This window comes from Lissotriton vulgaris, chromosome 1_1 (assembly GCF_964263255.1).
Source record: "Lissotriton vulgaris chromosome 1_1, aLisVul1.2, whole genome shotgun sequence".
Classification (NCBI taxonomy): domain Eukaryota; kingdom Metazoa; phylum Chordata; class Amphibia; order Caudata; family Salamandridae; genus Lissotriton; species Lissotriton vulgaris.
In genome coordinates, this window is record NC_141685.1 from 1779915032 (window position 1) to 1779939805 (window position 24774).

At 43.2% G+C, this 24774-nt stretch overlaps 1 protein-coding gene across 2 annotated transcripts in view; it reads right to left on the reverse strand.

The window, feature by feature from the left end:
- The window catches only part of MON2 (MON2 regulator of endosome-to-Golgi trafficking), a 966303-nt gene that overhangs the window by 788699 nt on the left and 152830 nt on the right, over nt 1–24774 (reverse strand). For both annotated transcript variants that reach the window (XM_086919098.1, XM_086919097.1), the window contains exons 5-6: nt 22836–22965; nt 22247–22344 (exon numbers count right to left, since the gene is read on the reverse strand). In XM_086919098.1, the coding sequence (XP_086775224.1) occupies nt 22247–22344; nt 22836–22965 (228 nt within the window). The remainder of the gene's footprint in view (nt 1–22246; nt 22345–22835; nt 22966–24774) is intronic.

Sequence of the window (24774 nt, forward strand, 5' to 3'; positions counted from 1 at the left end):
GCTGAGCATTCTTAAAAACGGGCGTGGTCATGACGAGCTCAGCTCGGCATGAGCACAGCACCAGCGTGACGAGCCGAGCTCGTCAGGAGCACTGTGGCGCTGCGCGCGCCCCCGCTCCCCCCAGCACTGCGGGGGAATTAGTCCCGCAGCGAAGGTGTTAACATCAACTGTTTTGGAGCTCCCGGCCGGATCGTTTGCAGTCTGATGTTGGACAAAGGACAGAGCTCATTCATGTGTATTGCTCAAGATGGACAATGTGTCAGCAGTCAGATACATCAACCATCTTGGCAGCAGATGGTCCAGATTGCTTTCGGACCTAGCAACAGCAGAATACCCCCCGGGCCAGGACAACCAGGTGGCGGATTGGCACTCCCGCTACTTGTGGTACTCCAGCCTTTGGAAACTGGATTCGAGGGTCTTTGCACAGTTACAGGCAACATGGCATCTGTTTTCTGTAGACCTGTTTTCATCTCCGCTGGACCACCAGTTGTCCCAATTTTTCAGCTGGAGACCGGATCCTCTGTTGGCCTACCCTAGACGGATGCCTTCTTGTAGGATTGGGGGGAGAAAAAAGATATGCCTTTCCCCCTTTTGCTATGATCACTCGAGTGTCGACCCAGATCTGGCGCCATAACGCAGAGGTGGTCATGGTCACTCCGATTTTGAGGTCTCAAGTGTGGTTTCCGGTTCTACTGGAACTTTCCTGGGATTTTCCAATCCAACTCCTCAGTTTCCTCCCATCCTTCTCAATCCAAATCGAATTCCCCACCAGTTAGCACTGAAGGGCTCCCTTCCCTTGATGGCATGGTAGATTACCGAAGACTATGGTCGATCCCAGGGATTTCGAGCTAAGCTAAAGCTCTCCTTTCTAAGGGATGGGCAGAAGACATGATCAAGAGGTACAAATCAGCTTGGACAGATTGGTGTCTGCGAAGGGGTTTGGATCTCGTGGTCGTGAAAGTCATTCACATTTTGAATTTTTTAGCGGATCTGGTCACTGAAGGTTGGTGTATTGATCTATCAACATAGATCTATCTGCCATCTCTGCAGGTCACTCTCCGATGGACGGAGCACAAGTGGGGGAGCACCCTTTTGTTTTCAGACTCCTCAGGGGAATTAGACTGTTTATCCCTCCTGCCCCGAGGTGCTCGGCGCTTTGGGATGTCAACCAGGTGCTGAATCTTTTCCTTTCTTGGCAACCAAACAGGTTCCTATCTCAAAAGGAACTTTCTGGCAAAACGGCAATGGTGTTGTGCCTAGTCTCTTGCAGACGGGTATCAGATGTCTGAGACCTGGAAATAACTGGTAGGATTATTCCCCCTTCAGGGGTGTCATTATCAATTTGTAGGAGGACGAAATCCAATATGAGGACTATCTTGTATCCAGCCGTTCCAGACTCCCAAAAACTATGTGTGGTTCAATGTCTGAAGGTGTACGAGCAAATGTCTGAGGAGTTTCGACCCCCAGGTGAGAGACAACTCCTGATTGCTCTGAGGAAACTGCATGCAGCAGTAACCTCTCCCACCATTGCATAATGGGTACGATGAGCAATGCAGGAAACCAGTATTGACCTAGCCGCCTTTGGGGGGCATTCCGCCAGAGGAGCCATGGCTTCTAAGGCATTCTGGCTAGGAGCAAGACTAGAGGGCATTATGAATGCTGCAGATTGGTCCTCAGATTCTACGTTCAAGAGATTTTACTTCAAGCCAGTGCTGGATATGGCTCATTTGGTGGTGAGCAATCTTTGAACGAGCATAATCCTCGCTACCGGTCCCGACATAGAATGAAAATTGTTCCTAACTATAGTGTAGGAAAGTTTCAATTCTATTAAAGACACGGAGGAGAGGAGTTTTGAATCCTTCCCTAGAGCGCAAGTCCGGAGTTTATGATAATGTACGCTAATAATGTATGCTCTAAGACTGGATTGAACCTGTTCTCAAGCAGATCTTTAAGAATTATGTCTATATATGCAGTATATATCCAACCTGAACTCCTATTTTTGGTCATAGGGGCAGAAGGCACGAAGTTGGACCAGTGAGAGATTGATGAAGGCCTGATTTGCGGGGAAGCAGGGAGGGAGAGAGAGAGAGAGCGGGAGAGAGAGAGAGAGAGAGAGAGAGAGGAAGGGAGGAAGGGAGGGAGGGATAGAGGGAGGGATAGAGGGAGGGAGAGAGTGAGAGAGAGAAGTCATGATCAAGAAAGGACTATAACAGGCAATCAGGGTTCCAAATTGGCTGCTCCTGTGGACTACAGAGGTGTTACTATTGGGTGTTGTGAATGAGACATCTTGCAAGAACTCATGGAACTTTCAGTTTAAATGCTTTCTTTTAGAAAAGAAGTTTAAAGATGATTTATTTGCTCTTTTTTTAAAAAGAAATGAAAGCAGATGTCTTTTATTAAAGGCTGCTACTTAAAAAAAAAAATGAAGAGAGTTTAACCATAATCCTCACCTTCGTGTCCTTAATAGAATTGATATTTTCCAACATGATAGTTAAGAACAATTTTCATTATACTAATATGTGTATTGAAGTACATACGGTCCAAGTACATTTTGACTTTCTACAGCCGGAGGACATACCCTTTGTCTTCTTAATATTTATTTGGAGATTTTTATTGATGTAATAAGCATGAAGTATAGTAGGCCCATCCGGGTAGTCGAAAAAAAGACAAGGTCGTCAGCATAGGCTAGAAATGATATTGATATATTGACTAATTTTGACACATCTCCGTTACTGTGGTGGAGTGTAGCTGCTAAATCAGCTGCATAAATAGTAAAAAGTGATGGCACAAGAATGCACCCTTGTTTTAAGCAATTGTGAGTGAATATTTTCCACCTGAGGCTCTTTACCTCACACAGTTTCACTCTGACACGTGTCACTGTAAAATTGGATCAATAAATGTAATAAAACGGGTTACAAACCACAGCTGTTTAATTTAGATCAAATCCAGTATCTATCCACTTTATTAAGAGCGGTGGAATATTCTATGAAGCAAGCACAAAAGTTCCTAGACTTTGATGAAATTCTTTTTTGAGCCAAGAGATTTATTGGAATGATATTGTCTTAAGTGGAGCGGTTACCCCTGAAGTCCGTTTGATGGAAAATTATCATGTTTGCCTTTTCTGAATAATCTTCCAGGTATGAAAGGAGATGTTCTGCTAAACAAAAATCAACCTAAGATCCTTTCTAAGTTGGTAGAACCTGGCCATGATGTATGACTGTATTAATAATAGAGGTTAGCAGTAGGTTCTAATGCTCAGCATTGAGCTTTAAAATTGATCACAAGGTCACCAGACAGATTATTAAAGATATTAAAACTTCACAGGAAGTTTTACTATCTTTCAGACTCCGTCTGATGACTTTGTCTGTGGTTAAAAAACTAGATTATCACTTTCAGTTATTGTAGATCTTGCGTTTGAGTTGTTGTACAGATTGGATAGATTGCCATATAACTTATTCAAGCTAGAAGGGCTATCACAACTTTTTTATCCACATTTACGCCAAAGCCTATTATGGACCAGATTGATGTGAATTTCATGTGATTATAGTTTACATAAGGCCGGTCCACATAGATTCTTGGTTGGATGCTTACTTTTTGAGCAATGTCATTTTTGAACGTATTTTTAATATTTTTTAAGCACTTATTTCTCATTGCAGAATCAGAGTCCTATACTAGTTGCAGTTGTTCTTTACTGTAGGCTTTTAGTCTGGTTTGAATAGTAGAAGATATTGTATTTTGATTTTTCTGATCCCTGTGACTTGAAGTAAATGTACAAGAAAGAAAATTATACATTAGTTCAATAAGAAATGTCCACATGGTTATGTTAATAGTAGACGCACTTTGAAGGTGCCACTGCCTGCGTTCAAGTGCTACGCACCACTATCATCCTGTTTATTAAAATTGTGCTAATACTGAATCTAAAGTCACAAACCTACTTGTTGCACGATTAGTTTTAAAACTGGATTCACCGCGCCGAAACCCGCCATCACACAAGCTCAAACTCAAACTCGCTTCCTGGAGAAACACCTCAAGCGCCAATCAGTGAAGAGTGGGAGGGGCTAAGGCTGACAAGGGGTGCAAATGCCACTAGCAGCGTGGGAGCGCTGGTGTCGCCCTGAAGGCTCGCTAAAGGCATGCTCGTCAGCGCCCGTCCGCGGCCTAGCGAGGCAAGAGGCAAGCCATTATGCTCAAAGCACTATATACTCCACGGCCAAACTAAACTCACTCCATTCTAACGAACGAGCAATCGACCAGCACTCCCTGGCTAACATAGTCATGAACGGGATAATGGCAAAAAGATCCTCATTCCCCGAACTCTATGATCACAAAAATCCGAGCAAGAGACCGAATCCCAAGGCTCAGCCAAAATACAAGCCCTAAGAGTTACCTATTTAAATACCCGTTCCATGGTCAAACATCAACTTGAAATACACAACCTACTGGCGAATGCAAAACCAGATATCCTACTGTTGACAGAAACCTGGTTAACACAGGATTCCTCACCTGATATCCTAGCAGCTCTACCTCGCGACTACTACATCCTCCAAGCCAACCACCATCAGGGAATAACAGGAGGGGGTGTGGCAGCTATAATTCATCAAGACCTAAAATTCTTAGCACTTACCCCCCTCGACCTCCCACAAGTAGAGAACCTAGTGATTAAATTCTGCTTCCGTTAGTCAGTGTCATACTCTACAGACCACCACAGAGTATGCCACAGTTCCCACAATCTCTGACTGAACAGATGACACATATCATAACGAAACATGCGAAAATACTACTGATTGGTGACCTTAACTACTGGGCTAACGAGCCAGCAGGTGGATCTCACTCAGCCGAATTGACTGATTAACTTACAGGGCTAAACCTCCGTCAGCACATCACCTCCGCTACTCACACTAAAGGGCATACACTAGACCAGTTATGGTCCACAAACCTAGACATGACAAATCCAGATGTAACTCCTAGTATCTGGTCAGATCACTATCTCATCAAATTTTCCATACAACCTTACCAAACCTAAAATACCCTTACCTGAACCTGGATACTTTAGGAGCTGGAACACCATTGACAAATCCAAATTCCTCGAAACCTTGGCCAATACAACTCCCATCAGCCAATCCTGTATAGAGGAGAATGAGAAAAACCTGTCGGAATGGCTCCTGACAGCCAGCAATAAACATGTCCCTCTTAGGAAAATTCAACGAGCACGTCGTCACAAAGCCCAGAAATGGTTTTCCGATGACTTACAAGAGCTAAAACTTGCTCTGCGGCAAGCAGAAGGTAAATGGAGGAGCAAAAACTCACACAACGACAAAAGTATCTCTCTAATAGCCCTTAGAACTGATAAAAAGGGGGCGTGGCTTGGATGCCGCGCAAGATGGCCGGCTAGGTACGGAGCTCCGCCGCATCGATCACCTCACGGAGTATTTTTCCCGATGTAAACGGGACCGCTACTGAGCACCGTCGCCGGATTTGGCTGGCGGAACATTAACGGAATCAGCGGAGTAGCTTTTCACCGCTAGTGGAGCGGTTTTCGCCCCTCTCCGCGATGAATTCCCTGCCCCTCACGGAGCCGCCATTTTGAAGCTCTTCCGAACATCGGAGCCTCTGCTGACAGGAGCTGTCACTACACGACGTGTCACTGGACACCAACGACCTTTCAGACACCGACTCCACTTCAGGGGTGAGAATTATATATATGGTGCAAGACACTTTTCCTGCATTTTTTCTCTCCTCTTCCACATTAGAGGAAACGTCCAATTACGCAGTTTTTACGGAATTTCACCCCTGACAGCTGGATGTTTCCCGCCCTAACATGCTCATTGCTCTGAAATACTTTTTCTCCTCAATTTCTTCCTCATGGCGCTATGACAACAACGTTCTCTGAGACTTTCTGCCTGTTTCTCCTGCGCCTCAGCTACTTCAGGATGCTCCTTCATGTGCTTCCATTTTAGTCATCCTCCCCTTTTTTGTACTCGTTACCTATCCCACTCTAATTCCCTGTTGCCTTTTCCACTGAGCTACGTCTGGGTGCCTCATCCTCTCTTTGGAGATATTTCTGGAACATTTCACATGCACCTTTAGTCGTCTCACAGGGAATTGAGACTGTTTTGTCGCACGTTCATTTCTTTCTATGGTCAACTTACGCAAACCTAAATTTGTCTTCACACCATCGGGGAGTACTTCTGGAGCTTCTTCATCTGGTACAGATAGAGCCACTGCATCTGCGAAAATGACGACTCCAAAATCATCATTGGCTCATACTAACACCAGTAAGTCTTCCCCACCCGCCCCGGCGGGCAAGCGCCTCAAGCAAAATTCTCCTACGCCAGAAGACAATCCTTCACATTCTTCTACTGACCAAATCCTAGAAGAACTGCGCGCGCTGCGCCCATTTATTGAAAAAACGAGTACAGATATGCAGCTCTTAAAGGATAAATGGGAAAATATGGATGCCCGTCTTTCTACGGTTGAACAGCACCTTCCTGACGTTCAGTCCAATACACAACGTATAGACTCCTTAGAAAAAACGGACCTCTCACTCCAAAAGCATACAGAGGATTTGGAAAATCGAAATAGGAGGAATAACCTCCGTATTTACAATCTGCCGGAAAATCTTGAGGGGGATAATCCAGTAACTTTCTTCACCACTTTCTTGCCGAAACTTCTGGACCTACCACCTTCCACCTCCATTAGTATACAAAGAGCCCATAGACTAGGCGCCAGAACGGGCTCCTCCTCAAAACCTCGTGGAGTCATCATTTTATTTCTGAAATACACAGATCTTCTATTGATTCTCTCAGCTGCGAGGAGTAAACAACAAGTGTCTTGGCAAGGTCAACGAGTATATCTATCTCAAGATGTCTCTAACGTCACTGCCTCCAGACGTAAAGAATTTCTGGCTATGCGTCCCTCTTTGCGCGCCCTGGGAGCAAGATATGGCTTGTTTCATCCTTGTACTCTCAAAGTCACCTATCGAGAAAAGACTTGGTCATTTCAGGAACCTGGAGAATTAAGGAACTTTCTGCTTCTACACAGTGAAGAAGGGATGGATGCCTCCTCTTCTGCTTCGACCAGTGGCTGAAATTGGACTTTTATTGTCTAACTTGTTTGTCCTCCTAATGGCTTGTCTTTGACTTCATGTATTCTCCTTACTTCTCATCTCAGTTTTTACACTCTCTTTTCGTATCTCTTTTTTCCTTTATCTGTCTCTGGCATCTCCTTTGTATCCCTCTATTTTCTTTTTCTACTTTCTGGACTTCTACTTTTACGTTGACATGTTATGTATGTTAACATTTTTTCCCTTTTCTTTCCTCCCCAGACGGATATGTATCGGATACTTCCCTCAACACCTTGTCCCATTCCATGTTCCTTTTGTGCGGTCTCGATGTGGCTCTCCTCCTGATCCTGGTCCGTACGTCTTGTAAAGCATCACCACCTCCCCACCTTCCCTATGTGTATTTTTTCTCTTTCAGGTATGTTTAATACAGTCATCCTTCTGGATTTGTACTGTCTTCTATGCATTCTCTCTTTTCTTCCTTCTTCCTTCCCCACTGATCTTCCTTCCCTTTTCCCACCCTTCTCCTCCTCCCTTTTCCTTTTTCTTCTTCCTTTTCTACCTGTTCTTCCTTCTTCCTTTTTGAAGAGTTTTATGGTTAATACTTCTATACAGTTTGCATTATTACATGTACAGTATGCTTTTGCAATTCTTGATTTAGAACAGTTTAATAAGCTTTCACCTTCAAAGTTGTTTCATGGAATGTGAAAGGATAGACTATGGGAGACCTCTACACGGATGGGGGCCTACTTCCTTTTACGGAACTATCGGAGGGCACTGGCCTGCCGCCAGGCCAATTCCTGCTCCACGCGTCAGTGGTGAGGGCCTACACGGAGTCCTGGGGGGACATCCAGGAGGAGCCACCGCTCCATCACTTGATCCAGTACCTACACGTTATGGGCAGAGGATCACACATTACACACTGGCTGGCGCAGGCGCTCCTCATACACACTCAGCGGTCCACACAACCAATTAGAGACAAGTGGGCGGCCCACCGGGGGAGGGATTGGACAGACAAAGAATGGAAGCTAGTCCTAGCCAGCCCTGTGAACATCCCACGTAACTCCCGATTCCGCACTATACAACTGTATATACTGCATCAGGCATACCTGTCGCCAGACAGAATAAATAAGTACTTCACGACAGACACAGCGGCCTGCCCCAGGTGCGACCTGCTGGACGCCGACGTACTGCATATGCTTTGGAGCTGCCCGACTCTGTCCACATACTGGGGGGAGGTGACATCGCTCCTGACGCACAGCACAGGCCCGGGGCTACCTAACACGTGGGAGGCATGCGTTCTTGGGCTATACAAGAGGACTAAACAAAATAGAACACTGGCTCGGTTCTGGGACCTAGGCCTCATCACGGCCAAGCGCCTACTCACCAGGCACTGGAAAAGCAGAGATCCACCGACTCCCGCACACTGGTACACATCCTTTCTCAACTGGGCCAGAGCAGAGGGCACGGCACTGCGAGGTGAGGAGATTGCGGGGTTGAGGCAATTCCCGATCGCACACGTCTGGGATGATATCCTGGGGTCCCTGCGGGGGGAGGGCGAGGCCAGAGGACTCACGCAGAGACAGCTGGGAAGGGCAGGAGCCCCGCGAGCGGCGACACCATAGACGGGGCTACACGCCGCGATGACCCCCGCCACCCCAGCTGAGTGCGCGGCACTGACCCCCCCCAGCACACATGCCACGACCAACAACCGGCCGCGCACACGAGGGCCCTCCACCACATAATAGATCGAACACTGCTCTTAGCAACTCTGCCTTGACCCGGTCCCCTAGAGTACACTTTCCCCCCCTTCCCCCCCCATGTCCGACCCCCCCCACGCAACCCCAAGTTAAGAGTTTCACACTCCTGACCATGCCAGCCGCGTGAATACCCACCTCCACACAGCGGCGGTCAAGTACCACTGCCTGGACACTCGGCAGGGAACACGGGAGCGGGTGACACCCACCGACGGTACAACAGGGGCGACGCATACGTCTGCCACACGCGCCGCACACTGACTTGACAGATGGGGGGTCACCACCGCTCACCGAACCCGTTCTGCACCAGCTCTGCAGCTACATACATAAGCGAGCCACTGACCCCACATTTCATTGATGCGCCACCGGCGCATACCTAACACGTCGATGGGACGTTGGTGCCGTGCGCACCGATGGTACGTGGCGCGGCACTGGCATCACAGACACGCTGGGAAATACTGATATGGTCATCCCTGTTTTATGTTGAAAAAGTTACTGGTTGAATTATAGAAAAATGTAAAAATGAGACGTCAATTTTAGAACTGACTGTGTGCGTAATGTGAAGAGTATACATATTCCACCAGTGAAGAGGCACGCCGGACCACGAGCGAGAAGATGCATAATGCCCTCCCCTGTAACACTATGTCCCTACCATACACAGATTTCTTGCAGCCGGCCCGCAGGGTTGTAGGCTCAGCTATATGTACTGCACCTTTTTTTTTTCTCACAATAATAAACGTCTTCAAAAAAAAAAAAAAAAAAAAAAAAAAAATGGAATGTGAAAGGATTTAATCACCCTATCAAAAGGCAAAGAGTACTCTCCCACCTTTCCTCTTACAACCCAGATATCGTCCTTATCCAAGAAACTCACCTATCTGACATTGAATCTTTAAAGCTAAAGCGACTATGGGTTGGAACTGTTTTATTTTCTCCCGCTTCTCAAAAAAAGAATGGAGTAGCCATTTTGATTCATAAGCGACTCCAGTGTAAAGTCGTTCTAGAAGAAAAGGATGACGAGGGACGCTGGGTCTTAGCTAAACTACTAATTAACAATATCCCACTTACGATATTCAATGTTTACGGTCCCACATGTTTTGATTCCTCTTTTTGGCCCTCCATTACAGCCAAATGTATTCAACATAAAGATGATGCTTTTCTATTAGGTGGAGATTGTAACCAGATCATTGACCCATTTTTAGACCGTAGATCCTCTGTTCGTTTTTCCCCTCATAAACCACATAAACAATTCCTTGACACTATTACCCAAACTCACCTTGTAGACTCATGGAGACTCACTCACCCAGATGTTATGGATTTCTCCTTCTTCTCTCCTCCTCATGCTTCCTTCTCCCGCTTAGACTATATCTTTCTCTCTTCATCTCTTTCTCAACACCTTATTTCTTCTTCTATTGAACCGATTGTTATCTCTGACCATGCTCCTATTATTACTGTTTTTGACCTTCTTCCTACTACTCCTAAATCTTCTCGCTGGCGCTTCAACCCCTCTCTTCTTACTGATCCTCTTTTTTCCTCCTCTTTTCGTTCTTTTGCTTCCGAATTTTTTCATCTTAATTCTACACCTGATACCCCACCTCATATTCTTTGGGATTCCTTCAAGGCCACAGCCCGAGGTTTTATTATTGATTTCGTCTCTAAAAAGAAGAAAAAATTCCTTCAAAAACGTAAACTCACACTTGCACATATTAAATCTCTGGAACATCAATTCTATACTTCCTCTGATAAGATTATGTCTCCTGAATTGCTTAAGGCTAAGATTGCCTTTAACAAACTTACCACAGACTCTGCCTCCTCCTTTCTTCTCCAGAGCAGCGCGCGATTTTATGGAGGTCGAAATAAGTCAGGTAAATTATTAGCTAACTATTTAAAGTCTCGTAAAGAACGTACTAATATTGATTCTATTTATTCCCCCTCTAATGTACTTCTTCATACCAATGCAGAAATTTTGGAACAATTCCACGCTTTTTATGAGACTTTATATACTCCGGAAAACCCTCCCACCCCAGAGCTTATTCAATCCTACTTTGATAACATACCTCGCCCAGATACTTCCCACCTTAATATTTCGGCCGTTGATTCTGATCTTACTATTTCGGAACTGTCCTCTGCTCTATCCTCCCTCACTAAGGGGAAAACCCCAGGACCTGATGGCTTCCCAGTTGAATTTTACCTACATTTTTCGGACCTTCTTTTACCCAAACTTCTATCTCTCTTTCAGTCTTTTTGTTCTACTGGATCAGCCCAAGGCTCTTTTCAGGACGCTACCATATGCCTTATCCCTAAAGATGGTAGAGACCCTAAGTTCTGTAAAAATTATCGACCTATATCTTTAGTTAATGTTGACTATAAAATTTTTGCGAAACTATTAGCTCTTCGCCTTGACCCGCTCCTACCACATCTCATAGGGAAAGAACAATGCGGCTTTGTTAAAGGCTGCTTGACCTCGGATAATTCTAGACTCTTCCTTAATGTTTTAAGTAATGCCCCTTCACTATCGATTTCCCTTGCAGCCATTTCAGTAGATGCTGAGAAAGCCTTTGACCGGGTCGACTGGTCCTTTCTTCTGGCCTCCTTGAAATGGCACGGCTTTAACCCCAAATTCATATCTTATATTTCTTTGATATACTCTATGCCCAAAGCATCTGTTCTCGTTAATGGTCAACTCACTTCCCCATTCACACTCCAACGTGGTGTTCGTCAGGGCTGTCCCTTATCACCTCTTTTATTTATTTTGGCGCTCGAACCTTTCCTTACCTCCATACGCAATAATCCATCCATCTCTGGCTTCCCGTACGGTAAACGTCATCTTAAATTGTCTGCATATGCTGACGATATTCTTTTATTTATTTCTGACCCGCCTACCTCAGTCCCTGCATTACTAGACGAATTTCAGAAATTCTCCTTGGTTTCTGGTTACAAAATAAAATCGGACAAAACAGAGATCCTTCCTTTAACCAAATTTTGTCTCCCCCACTATTTCACGGCCACTGGCTTTGCTTGGAATTCTACGAAAATTAAATATCTCGGTGTTCTTTTTTCTAGCTCTATTTCTTCCTCTATTCAACTCAACATGAATGCAGTCATATCTAGAATAGAATCATTACTCACCTCTTGGAATCCACTATTTCTTTCCTGGTGGGGCCGCCTTGACTCCATCAGAATGATGATTGCCCCTATTCTGATTTACTTGTTATCCATGCTCCCACTTCGTATTTCAACCTCCTATTTCCGTCGCATTGATTCTGCGTTGTCCAAATTTCTTTGGAAGCAGAAAAAAGCCCGCATATCGCTTTTCAACTTACGTAAATCTAAGCTTAATGGTGGTACCAACTTTCCAGACTTTCGCCTCTACCATAAGTCCTTTTCCCTTCGACAGGCTTCCCGCTGGTTATCTCAGGAACCCTCCCCTTTTTCTCCCCTCTGGCTTTCTGTTGAACAGGAATTACTGCTTCCGTACTCTTTCCAAGAAGTAATTCGTTTTACCTCTAAAGCCCCATGCCTTAATCCCCTTTTATTCAAGCATACTTCTTCTCTTCTGCGCCCTTTAGTTTCACCTTCCTCACTGTCGCAGGAATCCTTCCTACTATTGCCTATATGGTACAACTCACTTCTATTGATTAACAACCGACCTATTGCATGGCCCTCATGGAGAGCGAAAGGTATCATTTGGATACGTCATCTTTTTGATGGGTCAACCCCTTGTTCATTTCCTGCATTTCGTTCTCAATTCCACTGCCCTCCTTCTTTTGCAAAGAAATTCCCTATCCTCATGGAAACCATTCTAGATCGTTATTACTCTCTCCCCTCTGAAGGTCTACCTACCTCATCTTCCTCTCTACTCACTGTCTTTTCCACAACTCCTAAAGCTTCCATCATATACAGATACTTTTCAGCCCCCAATCCAGATCGTCTCAAATCAAAATTAGAATTGTCCTGGGAGACAGACTTACATTCTTCATGGCCGACTTCTCTCTGGGACAAAATATGGGCTCGATCCTTGAAGATTTCCCGTACTGCCTCTCTCACTCAATCCCTATGTTTCTTTTACCACAGACTATACCTCTCTCCTCTTTCTATCTCTCGCTTTCAACCTGATGCTGTATCTAATTGTTGGACCTGTAATGCCCCTTCTGCAGATCTTTTCCACCTCTTCTTTCTCTGACCTTCAACTCGTATTTTCTGGTCTCAGCTCTTCTCTCGCCTTTCTCGCATTTTCAACCTCTCTATTCAATTTTCTACTTCTTTAGTATTTCTTGGTAGCCTTTCAGAAGACTTAGACCTCCCCCCACATTCTCGTGGTCTTTTTGACCTTATGCTGGCTCTGGCATTACAGCATATTGTCTCTAATTGGAAATCTCTGAACAAATTGTCTCTCAATTGTTGGTGGAATCTTGTATGTCACTCACACAGACTTGATGTGGCCTTTGCTTCCTCCTGTAAACCCTCCCGAAATGTTGAACTTTACTGGCTACCTCTTACTCTCTACCTCGATCAATCCGCTAAAAAAAAGTTACTCTCCACTATCTACGGATAATTTCAAGCCCCCCTGAACACATGTACTCTTGCCTGTAGCTTTTGCATGATATTTTTCAGTCTCATTATTGTAATTATTTAGCTTATATTGACCTCATTCCTACCTCTTTTTCATTCATGCAATTAATCATATGCTGGTTTTTTACTGTACTTTTGATTGCCATTTACTGTATTTCTTATTATTGCTTATCCATCTTCTACGATAAATACCATGTTTTTTTTTTTTTTTTTTTTTTCTTTTCTCCTCCCTTCCCCCCCCCTCCTTCCCTCCCCATAACTTAAAATGCTTTGTTTTTTCATTGTGATATTGGCTGCTTCTATTTACCTTGTCCCAGCTTATAACTTTTTTCTCATATTTGCTGATGTCACCTTATTGTAATACTTATTTTTCTCTAATAAAGCTTTCAAACATAAAAAAAAGAACTGATAAAAAGACGATTCTGACCACTAAGGCCGATTACTTCTCACTTAAAATTACCACCTCCGTAAACCGTTTAAAAGACATTTTTGCAATAACTAACGATCTATCAAACCCTGAAAGAGTTGCTTTAAAAATCCCACCTTCTCAGTCTTTATGCGAATAAATTCGTCATTGACAAAATCAAAACTATCAAAGCAAGCATCCCCATATGCACAAACCCCACTTGTCAAATCACACCAAAAAATACACAAAGGCTAGAACAAATCCCAATGATAAGCCAAGAAGCTTTCACAGACCTACTTACCAAAGTAAAATCTGGCTCTCCTAGGGACTGCTGCCCCCTCGGATCCTAAAGGAAGCCTTTACGGCCTGCCCAGACCCGGCCATGGCCCTCTTAAACAAGTCACTATCCCAGGGATACGTACCTGAGGCCTTCAAAGCGACGCATGCCATCCCCCTCCTGAAGAAGCCAGGAGCAGATCCCGAAAACCTCACCAATTACCGACCTATCTCACTGCTTCCCTATATGGTCAACCTACTCGAAGCCCACGTAGCCAAAAGCCTATCCACCTTTCTGGAGCAGTCAGATTACCTAGATCCTCATCAAGCAGGGTTCCGCCCAGGTCACTCCACAGAATCAGTAGTACTGTCAGTCCTGGATTCCCTGCAAGAGAAAGCAGACTGAGGATTCCCCCAAGCCCTGGTGCTACTGGATCTTTCGGCCACTTTTGACACAGTCGACCACAGTATCCTGGTCGACTGAGTCATGGATGCAGGAATCCAGGGATCGGCCCTTGAATGGATAAAATCCTTTTTAACAGACCGTTATCAAGCGGTCTGCCCGGGAAACTTCACAACCCCCAAGATTAAGAACACTTGCGGGTTTCCCCAGGGCTCATCGCTCTCCCCGTACTTATTTAATTTATACCTCCTCCCCCTGATCCACGCACTAAAAGAAAAGAAAGTCCGAACATTTACCTATGCAGATGATTTTCAACTAATATTTCCAATTACTGATTCCCCCACCATCATCCTCGAATTTCAGACAACCATGCTGTTCATTCGTGACTGGATGAACAGCAACCACCTCAATCTAAATCCGGACAAAACGGAAGTGATCCTCACAGGAGGCTCATCGAATCCCTGGAGCTCCCACTTCTGGCCTAAAGAACTGGGGCAGCCCCCTGCTCCATCTACATCGGCAAAACCTTGGGAGTCATAATCAACAATGACTTAACCATGAAAAATCTAATTGGATCTGTGATCTCTACCTGGTGCTTTCAACTAAGAAAAATAAGGAAAATCAGCAGGTTCCTCTCTCAGGAAGCAAAAACACAGGCATTACTTGCCATGGTGATATCCCACATCGACTATGCCAACTTCCTTTACCTGGACATTCCGGCCTATCTCAGCCACCGCCTTCAAATGGTTCAAAACCAGGTGGCCAGGCTGATCCTTCAAGAAAACAGGCGTCAACATATCTCCCTCTTCTGAAGAAACTACATTAGCTTCCAATAAACCAGAAATGCGCCTTCAAGGTAGGATGCATCATCTTCAAATCCTTGAACAGCAAAAGCCCTAAATTCATCAACAATCTGATCAATAGACACACTCCTACCCGCAACCGGCGATCTGCTCATATGCACCTCTTGACCGTTATTGTTATTGTTGTTATTGTTAATTTCGATTTATAGCGCGCCCAATCACCTGCAGGCCTCTAGGCGCTTGGAAATCGATGTCATACAATAACCTGGTTCACTCCTAAGAGAGATGCAGCTACAGGACTACACTGTGGTCAAGGCTCTTCGAAACAGCAAGGTTTTCAGAGATTTCCTGAACCGCAGGAGATTCATCTCCCTGTGTAGCCCCTCAGGCAGCTTGTTCCACAGTTGGGGGGCCAGGACAGAGAAGGCTCTCCCTCCCTTAGTCACTAATTTGTAGCGGGGGCAGACCAGTAACTGAGCGTCTGATGATCTGAGTGCTCTTGCCGTACCATCTTTCAGGTTAAAACGCGCTGGGGGGACAAGGTTAGCCACCCTAGGCCCCAAATTCTGGAACTCCCTGCCTCTTGAGATCAGATCCTGCACAAACATCATGAGCTTCAGCAAAATCCTAAAAACTTGGCTATTTAAACACGGATATTTATAACACCTTGTCTAAGACCTTCAGAACAGCGCCAAGAAACCAACCTGGTGTACGTGCGCTGTACAAATAAAGTTTAACATAACATAACTCAAAGGCTCCACTGACATTAAATTCATTACATTTGGTGATAAATTCTTTATTCGTAATTTTAATATCTTGGTGTTGAATAAGATGTTCCAGACAACGTTTTCCCTCTTATCACTGCCATTATATATATACTGAACTTCACAATTTTGATGCTAGGTTTTTTATTTTATATTGAAGTATGATTTGCTGCGGGTGGTGATCACTTTCCGTCTTGTTAATTATTTTCTAATCAAGGAGTTTTTGCCTCCTTCCTCAAATGTAAACGGAGCTGGCAGCTCATTTATATGTCTCCCATTAAAATGCTAAAATCATGTATTGAAATACTCATCAGTTTGCCATACTAATTATGTTTTTTCCATTTAACAATGGCTGCTAGGATGTTGTAGCTGGGATTTGTGGTGTCTTAATTATCATTCGCTTCAACGGAGAGTAGTAGATAAGTATTTAACTTTCCCATTATTATTAGCACAGTTGTATTAGTCATTATACTGCTTAGAGCTTCAAGTTGATCAAGTAGTAGTGGAAGTTGTTCACTGTTTCCTGCTTGTTTTGGAAAAAAGTACACATTTATAAGATGGATTGATAATTAACACAGAACTTCATTGTGACAGCTAATATATACTTTTAAGATCAAAGTAGTTCTGTAATTGATCATGTACAAGTTAAATCTCTATTAAGTTCTGAAAGATCACCACTAAGCCTATCCATTTGGCCTTTAGTTGCTGGAGAGTCCAAACTAAAGTAGTTCTGCAGTTTGATGTTGTCAATTTTCCATGTCTCTTGCAGACAAATAATAAGAAAAGTATATTAAAGGAACTTAAGTTCAACATCATTCTTACTCAGTTGGCGTTCTATATCTGAGCGGTTCCAAGAGCAAATCCTTAGCTGATCTGTAGGAGGACCTGCTGTATGATGGTCTACGTCAGATGTACTTAGTTACAGGAAATTATTTTATAGTATAAGATCCATTGCATCTGTAGTTTTGAACGAAGGGGCAGATGTTCTTCATTGAGATAGGCTCCTCATTAGCAGAGATCATAAGATTATCAATCTCAATGTTACTAGGTTGTCTGACCCTTTAAATATTGAAAGTTGACTAAATGATGCATTCTTTATGGAAGATAGACTGTGTTTACATGTAGCTTTGAGAAAGTGTGGGTATTTTTTAAGCTCAACTGCTTTAAGAATAATAAACCATTTTGCTAAAGTATTACTATGATTCATTATTGTTTCAGAAGTACTTTGGGAGCTTCAGTTTGTATGAGTGAACTCTATACTTGTAGTTTGATCTTTTATGAATTGAACCACTTTTAAATCATGTGAGTCTGTTTGATCTAAATCTTTGAGGTGTTGAACAATCTTCATTGTATTCTGATGGTTAAAAATATCATAGGAATCTTCAGAATAGTAAGTTGGGCAAAAGACAATTTGGAAGGAGTAATTGAGAATATCTGTTCCTGATTTGTTTGAGCAAATCTTATGTTCAGTTTCAGGCTTACAAAAAGAGTGCAGTATTATTTGTGGGTTTTGTTTTGTGCTAGGTCTTCGAAATTGGAAGCTAGAATCTCGTCCTGCATGATCATTTCCCTTTAGGGTTTTCCATAGGTCTTCAAGCGTTTTCCTGATCTTCAGTACTGAACCAATTTGCACAGAGTGTTATTGGATTACTTAGTGATTTCATTAATAGGCAAATCTTTATGCTCGAACGCCTGTTCTGCATAATGTTGGATTTTTGATCACCATTTCACCTATCATGTCTTGTGAATTAGAGACCCTGTGCAGTGCTTCCTGTCCATTATCTTGAGAGGACTTAGAATGAGATTCTCAACTACATTTTATTGCAGATGTTGACGGAGGCTCCCAAGATTAAACCAATCTTGTAACCCTTCGAACAGACCAGATTTATGTTGTTATTTATTCTGTTTTACATTTGTCAAGAAACTGGAACACGTTTAATTTGTGAAGCAGATGTACCATTTTATGGTTTAAAACATTTTTGTTCAGTTTCTGCAGTTTGTTTCATTTTTCTCTTATTTAAATACGGTTGAAATGAATCATCCTGATTAACAGCCATAGTAGTTGAAATTGATGGAATCATAGGACTGTTTTGAGTCTCTGTAACAGTTCATGAACTTGATTTTGTAACTCACTTAGTTCTTCTATATGATTAGTGGGTGTCAGCAACCATCTGATTTATAGTGTTTAAATGCATACTTTCAGAATCGTTATATGTGTATCCAATAGTTCGATATTAGTGTGTTTTCATGTCTGTATATATTTAATTGACGATATTATGTTTGCACTTTTCTGGCTGTTTTTTTAATCTGTTGAATAAAGGTATTAATAGAAATGTATCGAATAGTTTATTCGTACTACTAGCTTCGATACATAGCTTGTTTTGTAGTTTGGTGTATACTGAATGAGATTTCTGCAGGTGTTTTATTTTAGATGGTAGTAATTGCACATGATCAATCAAATCGTTAATTCAAAACCTTTGTTGAATTTTTTAAGTCATTTTATTAGAAAAGTTGCCTTGTATAAATTTATCTGTAAAAAATCCTTTTAAACTACAAGTGTTCAGAGAGATTTTGTTTAGTATAGCAGTCTACTTGTCTCTCGAACATGACTGCACTATCAAGGTACCATATATTTTGTTATGGTAATACAAATTGTATTCACGGAGGCGAGAACTGGAGAAGTAAGTGGAACTGTACCATACGTTTCCTGTATCAAAGTAGAATATGCATTAGTTGTTGTCTGGTTGTCATTATTTGGTACTTGTGCGTGAAGTTGCGTCTGTGGTAAGGGTGATGACTCTAGGCCAGATTATTAGTTTGGCGGTGTGGGAGGCAGGCAGCATGCCACTGCCCCGCTCCCACACCACCAAACTCCACCGACGACTCCCCGTTGGATTACAAGTTAAAATCCAGACAGGCGGTCCGGCGGGGCTGGCCCACCACGCTGCCTTTCAATGGCTCAAAGGAGAGCATTCGAAAGGCAGCATTGTGGTACCGCCACAGCACGTTCCAGCATGGCATGGACTGTAAAGTCCATGTTGTGCACCAACTGGGTTGCAGATAGATCGTGGGGACACACCATGTGCCCCAATGTATGCCCTCCAGTGCACTGAGGCAGCAGGGGGCCATTTCCTCATCACCACCCCTTAAATAGGAGCCTCCCCGCCATGAAAGGAGGGCGGCGAGGAAACTCATATGCTTGGTGACCAGCACATTATGGCCTCAGACCACTGCAAGACCGCCAGGGATTGCAGCTCCCTGGCAGTAGCACCGGTCCTATGGCGAACTGACCACCAGTCATGATACGGCAGTAGGAAGGGTGGGGCGGGGCGGTGCGGTGCCTGCCACACTGCTACTGTGGGTTTGGCGGTCCATCGGGCTGCCAAACTAATTATCAGGCCCTTAGTCTTTTCCCATTGTAGATCAACCCGAGCTTGAGGTATAGTCCATGAATATGCTAAAGGGAGTAGTTCATTGGTAAAATCTAGATTGTCATAAGAATCCCCCAGTTTAGAGTGTGTGTTCTGGGAAGAATTAACTAGACAGATTCCTAATTTTTCAATCCGACCCTAGATTGATTCACTGTCAGACTCAATTTCATCGGGAAATGCGAGATATCATAGGGCTGTTAATCTGAGCGGTTATAACCAGAATGCTCTTTTTCTGTGTAGGAACGTTTATGGGAGGGATAGTAAAAGGATCCAGGACAGATGATGAGCTAGGTGAACTAGCCATGTGGGCAAGGAATACAAAGCAGGATGTGACTGTCTGCTTAATAGTCCGGTGCTCGAAATAGATGAGTTAAATTTCTTTGATAACTGTGACCATCTCAAACCTCAGTAATTGTCAGTGTATGTAATAAAAATGACTTCTTCTGAGCAACTGGTCTTCATATTAGAGATACATTAAATTGCTTGTCCTCTGATGGCTGAATAAGGGTACAAAAGAGCACTTGTTGGGGTGGATTGTTTTCAGACAAAAACAGGGACCTGGAACGCATCAAAGTGATTTGATATAAGTCCTTCTGATTAGGCCAATCAATTGTCGCAGGCAAATTGGTATAACAAACACAGCAGATAAAACATGGGAGCAACAGACAGACTTGAACAATTCCACGGGGCTAGGTCTGGGGTCTGGCACAGCCTTCTTCTTGCACCTTTTAACTGTTCACTACCGATTGTTCTCTCATAAAAAGACAATGAAGGAACCGTGTTGGCACCACATCAAACTAGGCTTCTTTGTTAACATATCACTTGAACTATATGTAATACCCAATCCTCATCAGAAATAGAATTCCACAACATTTACTCACGGTCACCTTCATATTCTTTATTGAAGCCCAGAAGCATCTAGAGCCACAATGTTTGCAAGTTTCATACACAGCGATACATTCATTACAAATTGCTGCTAACGTAGCCCTATTGCATTTTTGTATCCTTTGCAAAATCTGCGTTTCCCCATTAAGTATGGGTGTCTTTCAAGTTCTTCTGACTACTATTGAGCTGCTTTTTAAATGATGTATATGTTGCTGTAAACTAGGAGTTGCATTTAATTGCAGATGGGGGTCTTTTTACCCCTGGTCCTTCAACCATGGAAAAATGGTCATGCAAATAATTTACCACCTTATTTTGCCATTGTAGTCCAAGTATGTGCTCGACAACGGTTTCATGCTTTTTGCTTCATGTGCAAAGTCTATCCATTCTCTGTTCACATTCTATACATTTACAAATGTTCTTTAAACAACATAGAGACCATTGAATTCTTGACCACCTTTTGATTTCTTCTGGGAAGCTCACTCGTAAAATGGACTTTGCTCTGTAAATAATGCCATAATCAGATTTTTGGATGGCACTTTAATTCTCAACCCAGGTGTGCGTTTCCTAGACATCAATATTTTGATACCTACTGAGAGAAAGGAATGTGTAAGCTGCAAATGAACTGCTCTTCGCTGGGAAATATGTAGCTTAACAGTAAATCAGGCAATATTCTACCCTCAGCTATAGTGTATGTAACCCTTATAGAATGGTTTTCCCCTTGACAATCCTCCATTGCTTTTTTACCAATGCAACTGGATGCTCCATGGACCATCCTTCCATTCCTTCTCATCAAGAGCTCCCAAAACATTCAAAGTGAAATTGCGTACTGCCAAACAAGGTAATAAGCTAGCATCAAATCTTACTTTTTTCATGATTTTTTTCCAATGTTTTATAACCCCCCAAATTTCTCATAAAGGTTACGGTACATTAGCTATAAAAAAAAAGGACCTGATTCCAAGTGTATCTTTGATATTTGTAAAACTGTAGCTTATCATATGGAAATTATCATTGACGGGATGTGAGCAGAAAACACTGCAATTTGAATTGTTGATGACACACTTGTAGGCCGCCTTTGGTTCTAGCCTTCTTGTGTTGTTTGGTAATGAGAACTGAAAAGGTTCCAAAGCCTACATTTTATTATGGGTTTTCAGCTCTTGTTTCTTGCAGGCAGATTATAGTCCATCCTTAGGCCAATCACTGTAACACCATGCTATCTGCAGTGCCAACTGCCTTGCACTTACTTTGTTTCCTGAGCCCTCTCCACTGCGTCCCATATTTCCCCACTCCCATCCCTTTCCCTATCACTGTGACTGACTCTTTACCTCTCTCACACACACGTTCACTACTCCTAGTTCACTCTGTGTTTTTCTGCTGCAGGTGGTATCACATAAGAGGCCATGTTCATTTTCACGAGTGGCCATCAGCATATCCCATTAACTTGACTGTAGGGGGTTCCTCAAAATGCATGACGCATGTTCGGTGCCAATGCAGACTTGAGTTAACTTACAATGAATAGTCAACAGTAAACTCTCACTCATGTTACTGATGTATACGGATCAATATTATATTCACTTTTTCATTAGACAGGAGCAGAACATAAATTTAGCTCTACTAACAAATCAGGAAAAAAATCTTTTTTACCCAGCGTACACTGAGTTTGCGAACGTTGACTCATTAATGCTAGAGAAATTCTAGCTCAATGACGGTGATAAACTGAGTAGCAGTAAAAGCAGCAAAAAAACTGGGGGAATTTGAATAGATGGATATAGGCTTATGGTAGTGCTGGGCGCATACTATTCCTCTAGGACTTAATAAGAACAACTGAATACCTTAAAAGAAATTAAAGTCTAGAAAATGTCAGGCACAGGTTTTGCACAGAAACTCGCTCATACCTGGAACAGCATGTACGCATCTTTTGCACAAGGCTTCAAGCTGCTAACAGATCTTCTGTTGCTGTTTCCAAGCACAGGAACCGGTGTATCTGCAACATCTGCATATAAAAAGTGAAGAGGTCTGGTTAGTGGCATCTGTGTATCATAAAGTTAGAACATATTGTACTAGAAATACATTTTAAAAGGTATAATTTGCCCAAATGTAACTAATAATTGGTTGTTAAACCTCCAGCAGGAACAGAAATCGACGTTGTAATTACAGGCATGTAATGCAGCTTCATGCACGTTGAATCATGACTTCGGTATTTAAAACGTTTGAAGGGGCAAGCTCATGCAGAGTACAGATTTTAAGATCCCTTCCCGCCTGTTCTGAAGTAGAACTCTTGTTTAAAATTATATAGGAGTCAGGCAGGAGGCAAAACTCTAGCTGCCGCAAAAAGCTGGATAAGAACCAACCTTAGTGGCCGGAAACACACTTGCAAAGATTAACCAACCTTCCATTCTCCTCAGCAGCATGAGACAATATGTTGATGAAGGCAGAAAGTGCACCAGTAATGAAAACACGTTACCACACGAGGGTAAACTGTACCTTTTTGACGCTCGTCTTCGGCAACCATCCGCTCAAAAACAACAGTGACAACTTGTCGCACAGTGGCTGCTGCGGTATTGTTGGTTATGTTATCTTTCGTAAAGTGTAGCCGAAAGCAAAGAACGACTGCCTGCAAGGTAAAGAGTTAATAGTTCATTCACGAATCATGTGTATGTAATCCCTTCTTCAACAGTTGTATATTGAGCAGTGTGATTCGTGGAGCGAGGTCAACGTTTTCCAAAGTCACGATGAGAGAGTGTCTGAGACCAGATGCTCCTCGGGACCCCCAAGTTTCGTTAAGACTTAAGACACTGTAAAAATACTACAATCAACACTAAGCCCGTTGTTTATTAATTATACAATCACGATGTTTTGTAGTTGATTTATAAGCACGAATAACTAGTATACATCGCAAATAACGTTATATTTTCAGCATCTTCTAAATAAACGAACTAACTGAATTCCAAATTCGTTGAAAGAAAGCAGGAGCAGTGGGTGGTATGTACACTTGAGACAGAATTATTTGAAGTAATTCTTGTTAAAAACAGCCATGGATATCAGACACATTAACCAACACACCCGAAAGTGCTGCACAAGCAGTTTACTCGACAGTAAAAACACGCCACAGGCTCTAAAAACGTTTATTGGAGTCAGCTTGAAAATAAAGGAAAACACAGGAGATAAAGTAATATGTTTGGAAGAACCTTTGCTTTACCGCGTTTAAAGAAATACTTATTCACTGAGCCCAAACACCATACTGTGACATTAACTGAACGAACTGAGGTGGGCAGTTCTTGCCCTGGTGCTCTAAAAGGGATGGGTAAATAGACACGACAGGGCGAGGCTGGGCTTCAAGTTATGTTGTCTACAGGCAGAGTGTTGTAAATGTACAAGTAAGACATCCTGGCTGCTAGAGAGGTTTACTTTTCTGAGCAGATCGCGAAACATGTCAAAGTAGCAAAGAGATCTTTAAAACGAGTGTAAACCATCATACCCAATTTTTTGTTTTGCTGAAAGCTCACCGTATCAGATTTCTTTAAATAAAAACATTGAGAATATTTATAGGGTACTTTCAAAGGAAGTTTACGAGATAAATGCCAGCACACAGCTAAGCACCATCAAAGGCTTTCAGGGACTTTGATTAAAAAAAAGGGGGTGGTGATGAACAGAGTGTCTGAATTAAGCAGACCACTCTTACCCAGTCCAAAGATCAGGGCTTGATCCATCACCGTTATTTAGCTCACTGCACCATCCCAGCTCAGAACCCGGCTATATGCAAATTAGTCTGTCCCTGGCCCAGTGCATCATGGGAACAGGGCAGACCAAATTACCAAGCCAATTCTTCACCGGAAAGGAGACAAGCTTCCGGGGACCGGTTTCTGGCATTTCAGCCGTCGTCGGCCCGGCTTGCTTGAATCCTGAATGTGCAGTGAGCAAGGGACTCGTGTCTGAGTATACCCTGCCACACCTATAGTGGCCAAAAACGATTAAAAAAAGGGGGTGGTGATGAACAGAGTGTCTGAATTAAGCAGACCACTCTTACCCAGTCCAAAGATCAGGGCTTGATCCATCACCGTTATTTAGCTCACTGCACCCTCCCAGCTCAGAACCTGGCTATATGCAAATTAGTCTGTCCCTGGCCCAGTGCATCATGGGAACAGGGCAGACCAAACTACCAAGCCAATTCTTCACCGGAAAGGAGACAAGCTTCCGGGGACCGGTTTCTGGCATTTCAGCCGTCGTCGGCCAGGCTTGCTTGAATCCTGATGGTGCAGTGAGCAAGGGACTCATCAAAGGCTTTCAGGGACTTTGAGCCAACCAATATATTGTTCCCAGAGTTCCCAAAACGAGAGCTTCAGGCTAACCACTGTAGTAGTCACTGCAATCTGAGGAAAGAGCCATAATAACATTTTTGGTGAGAATTGGCTTCCATCATGAA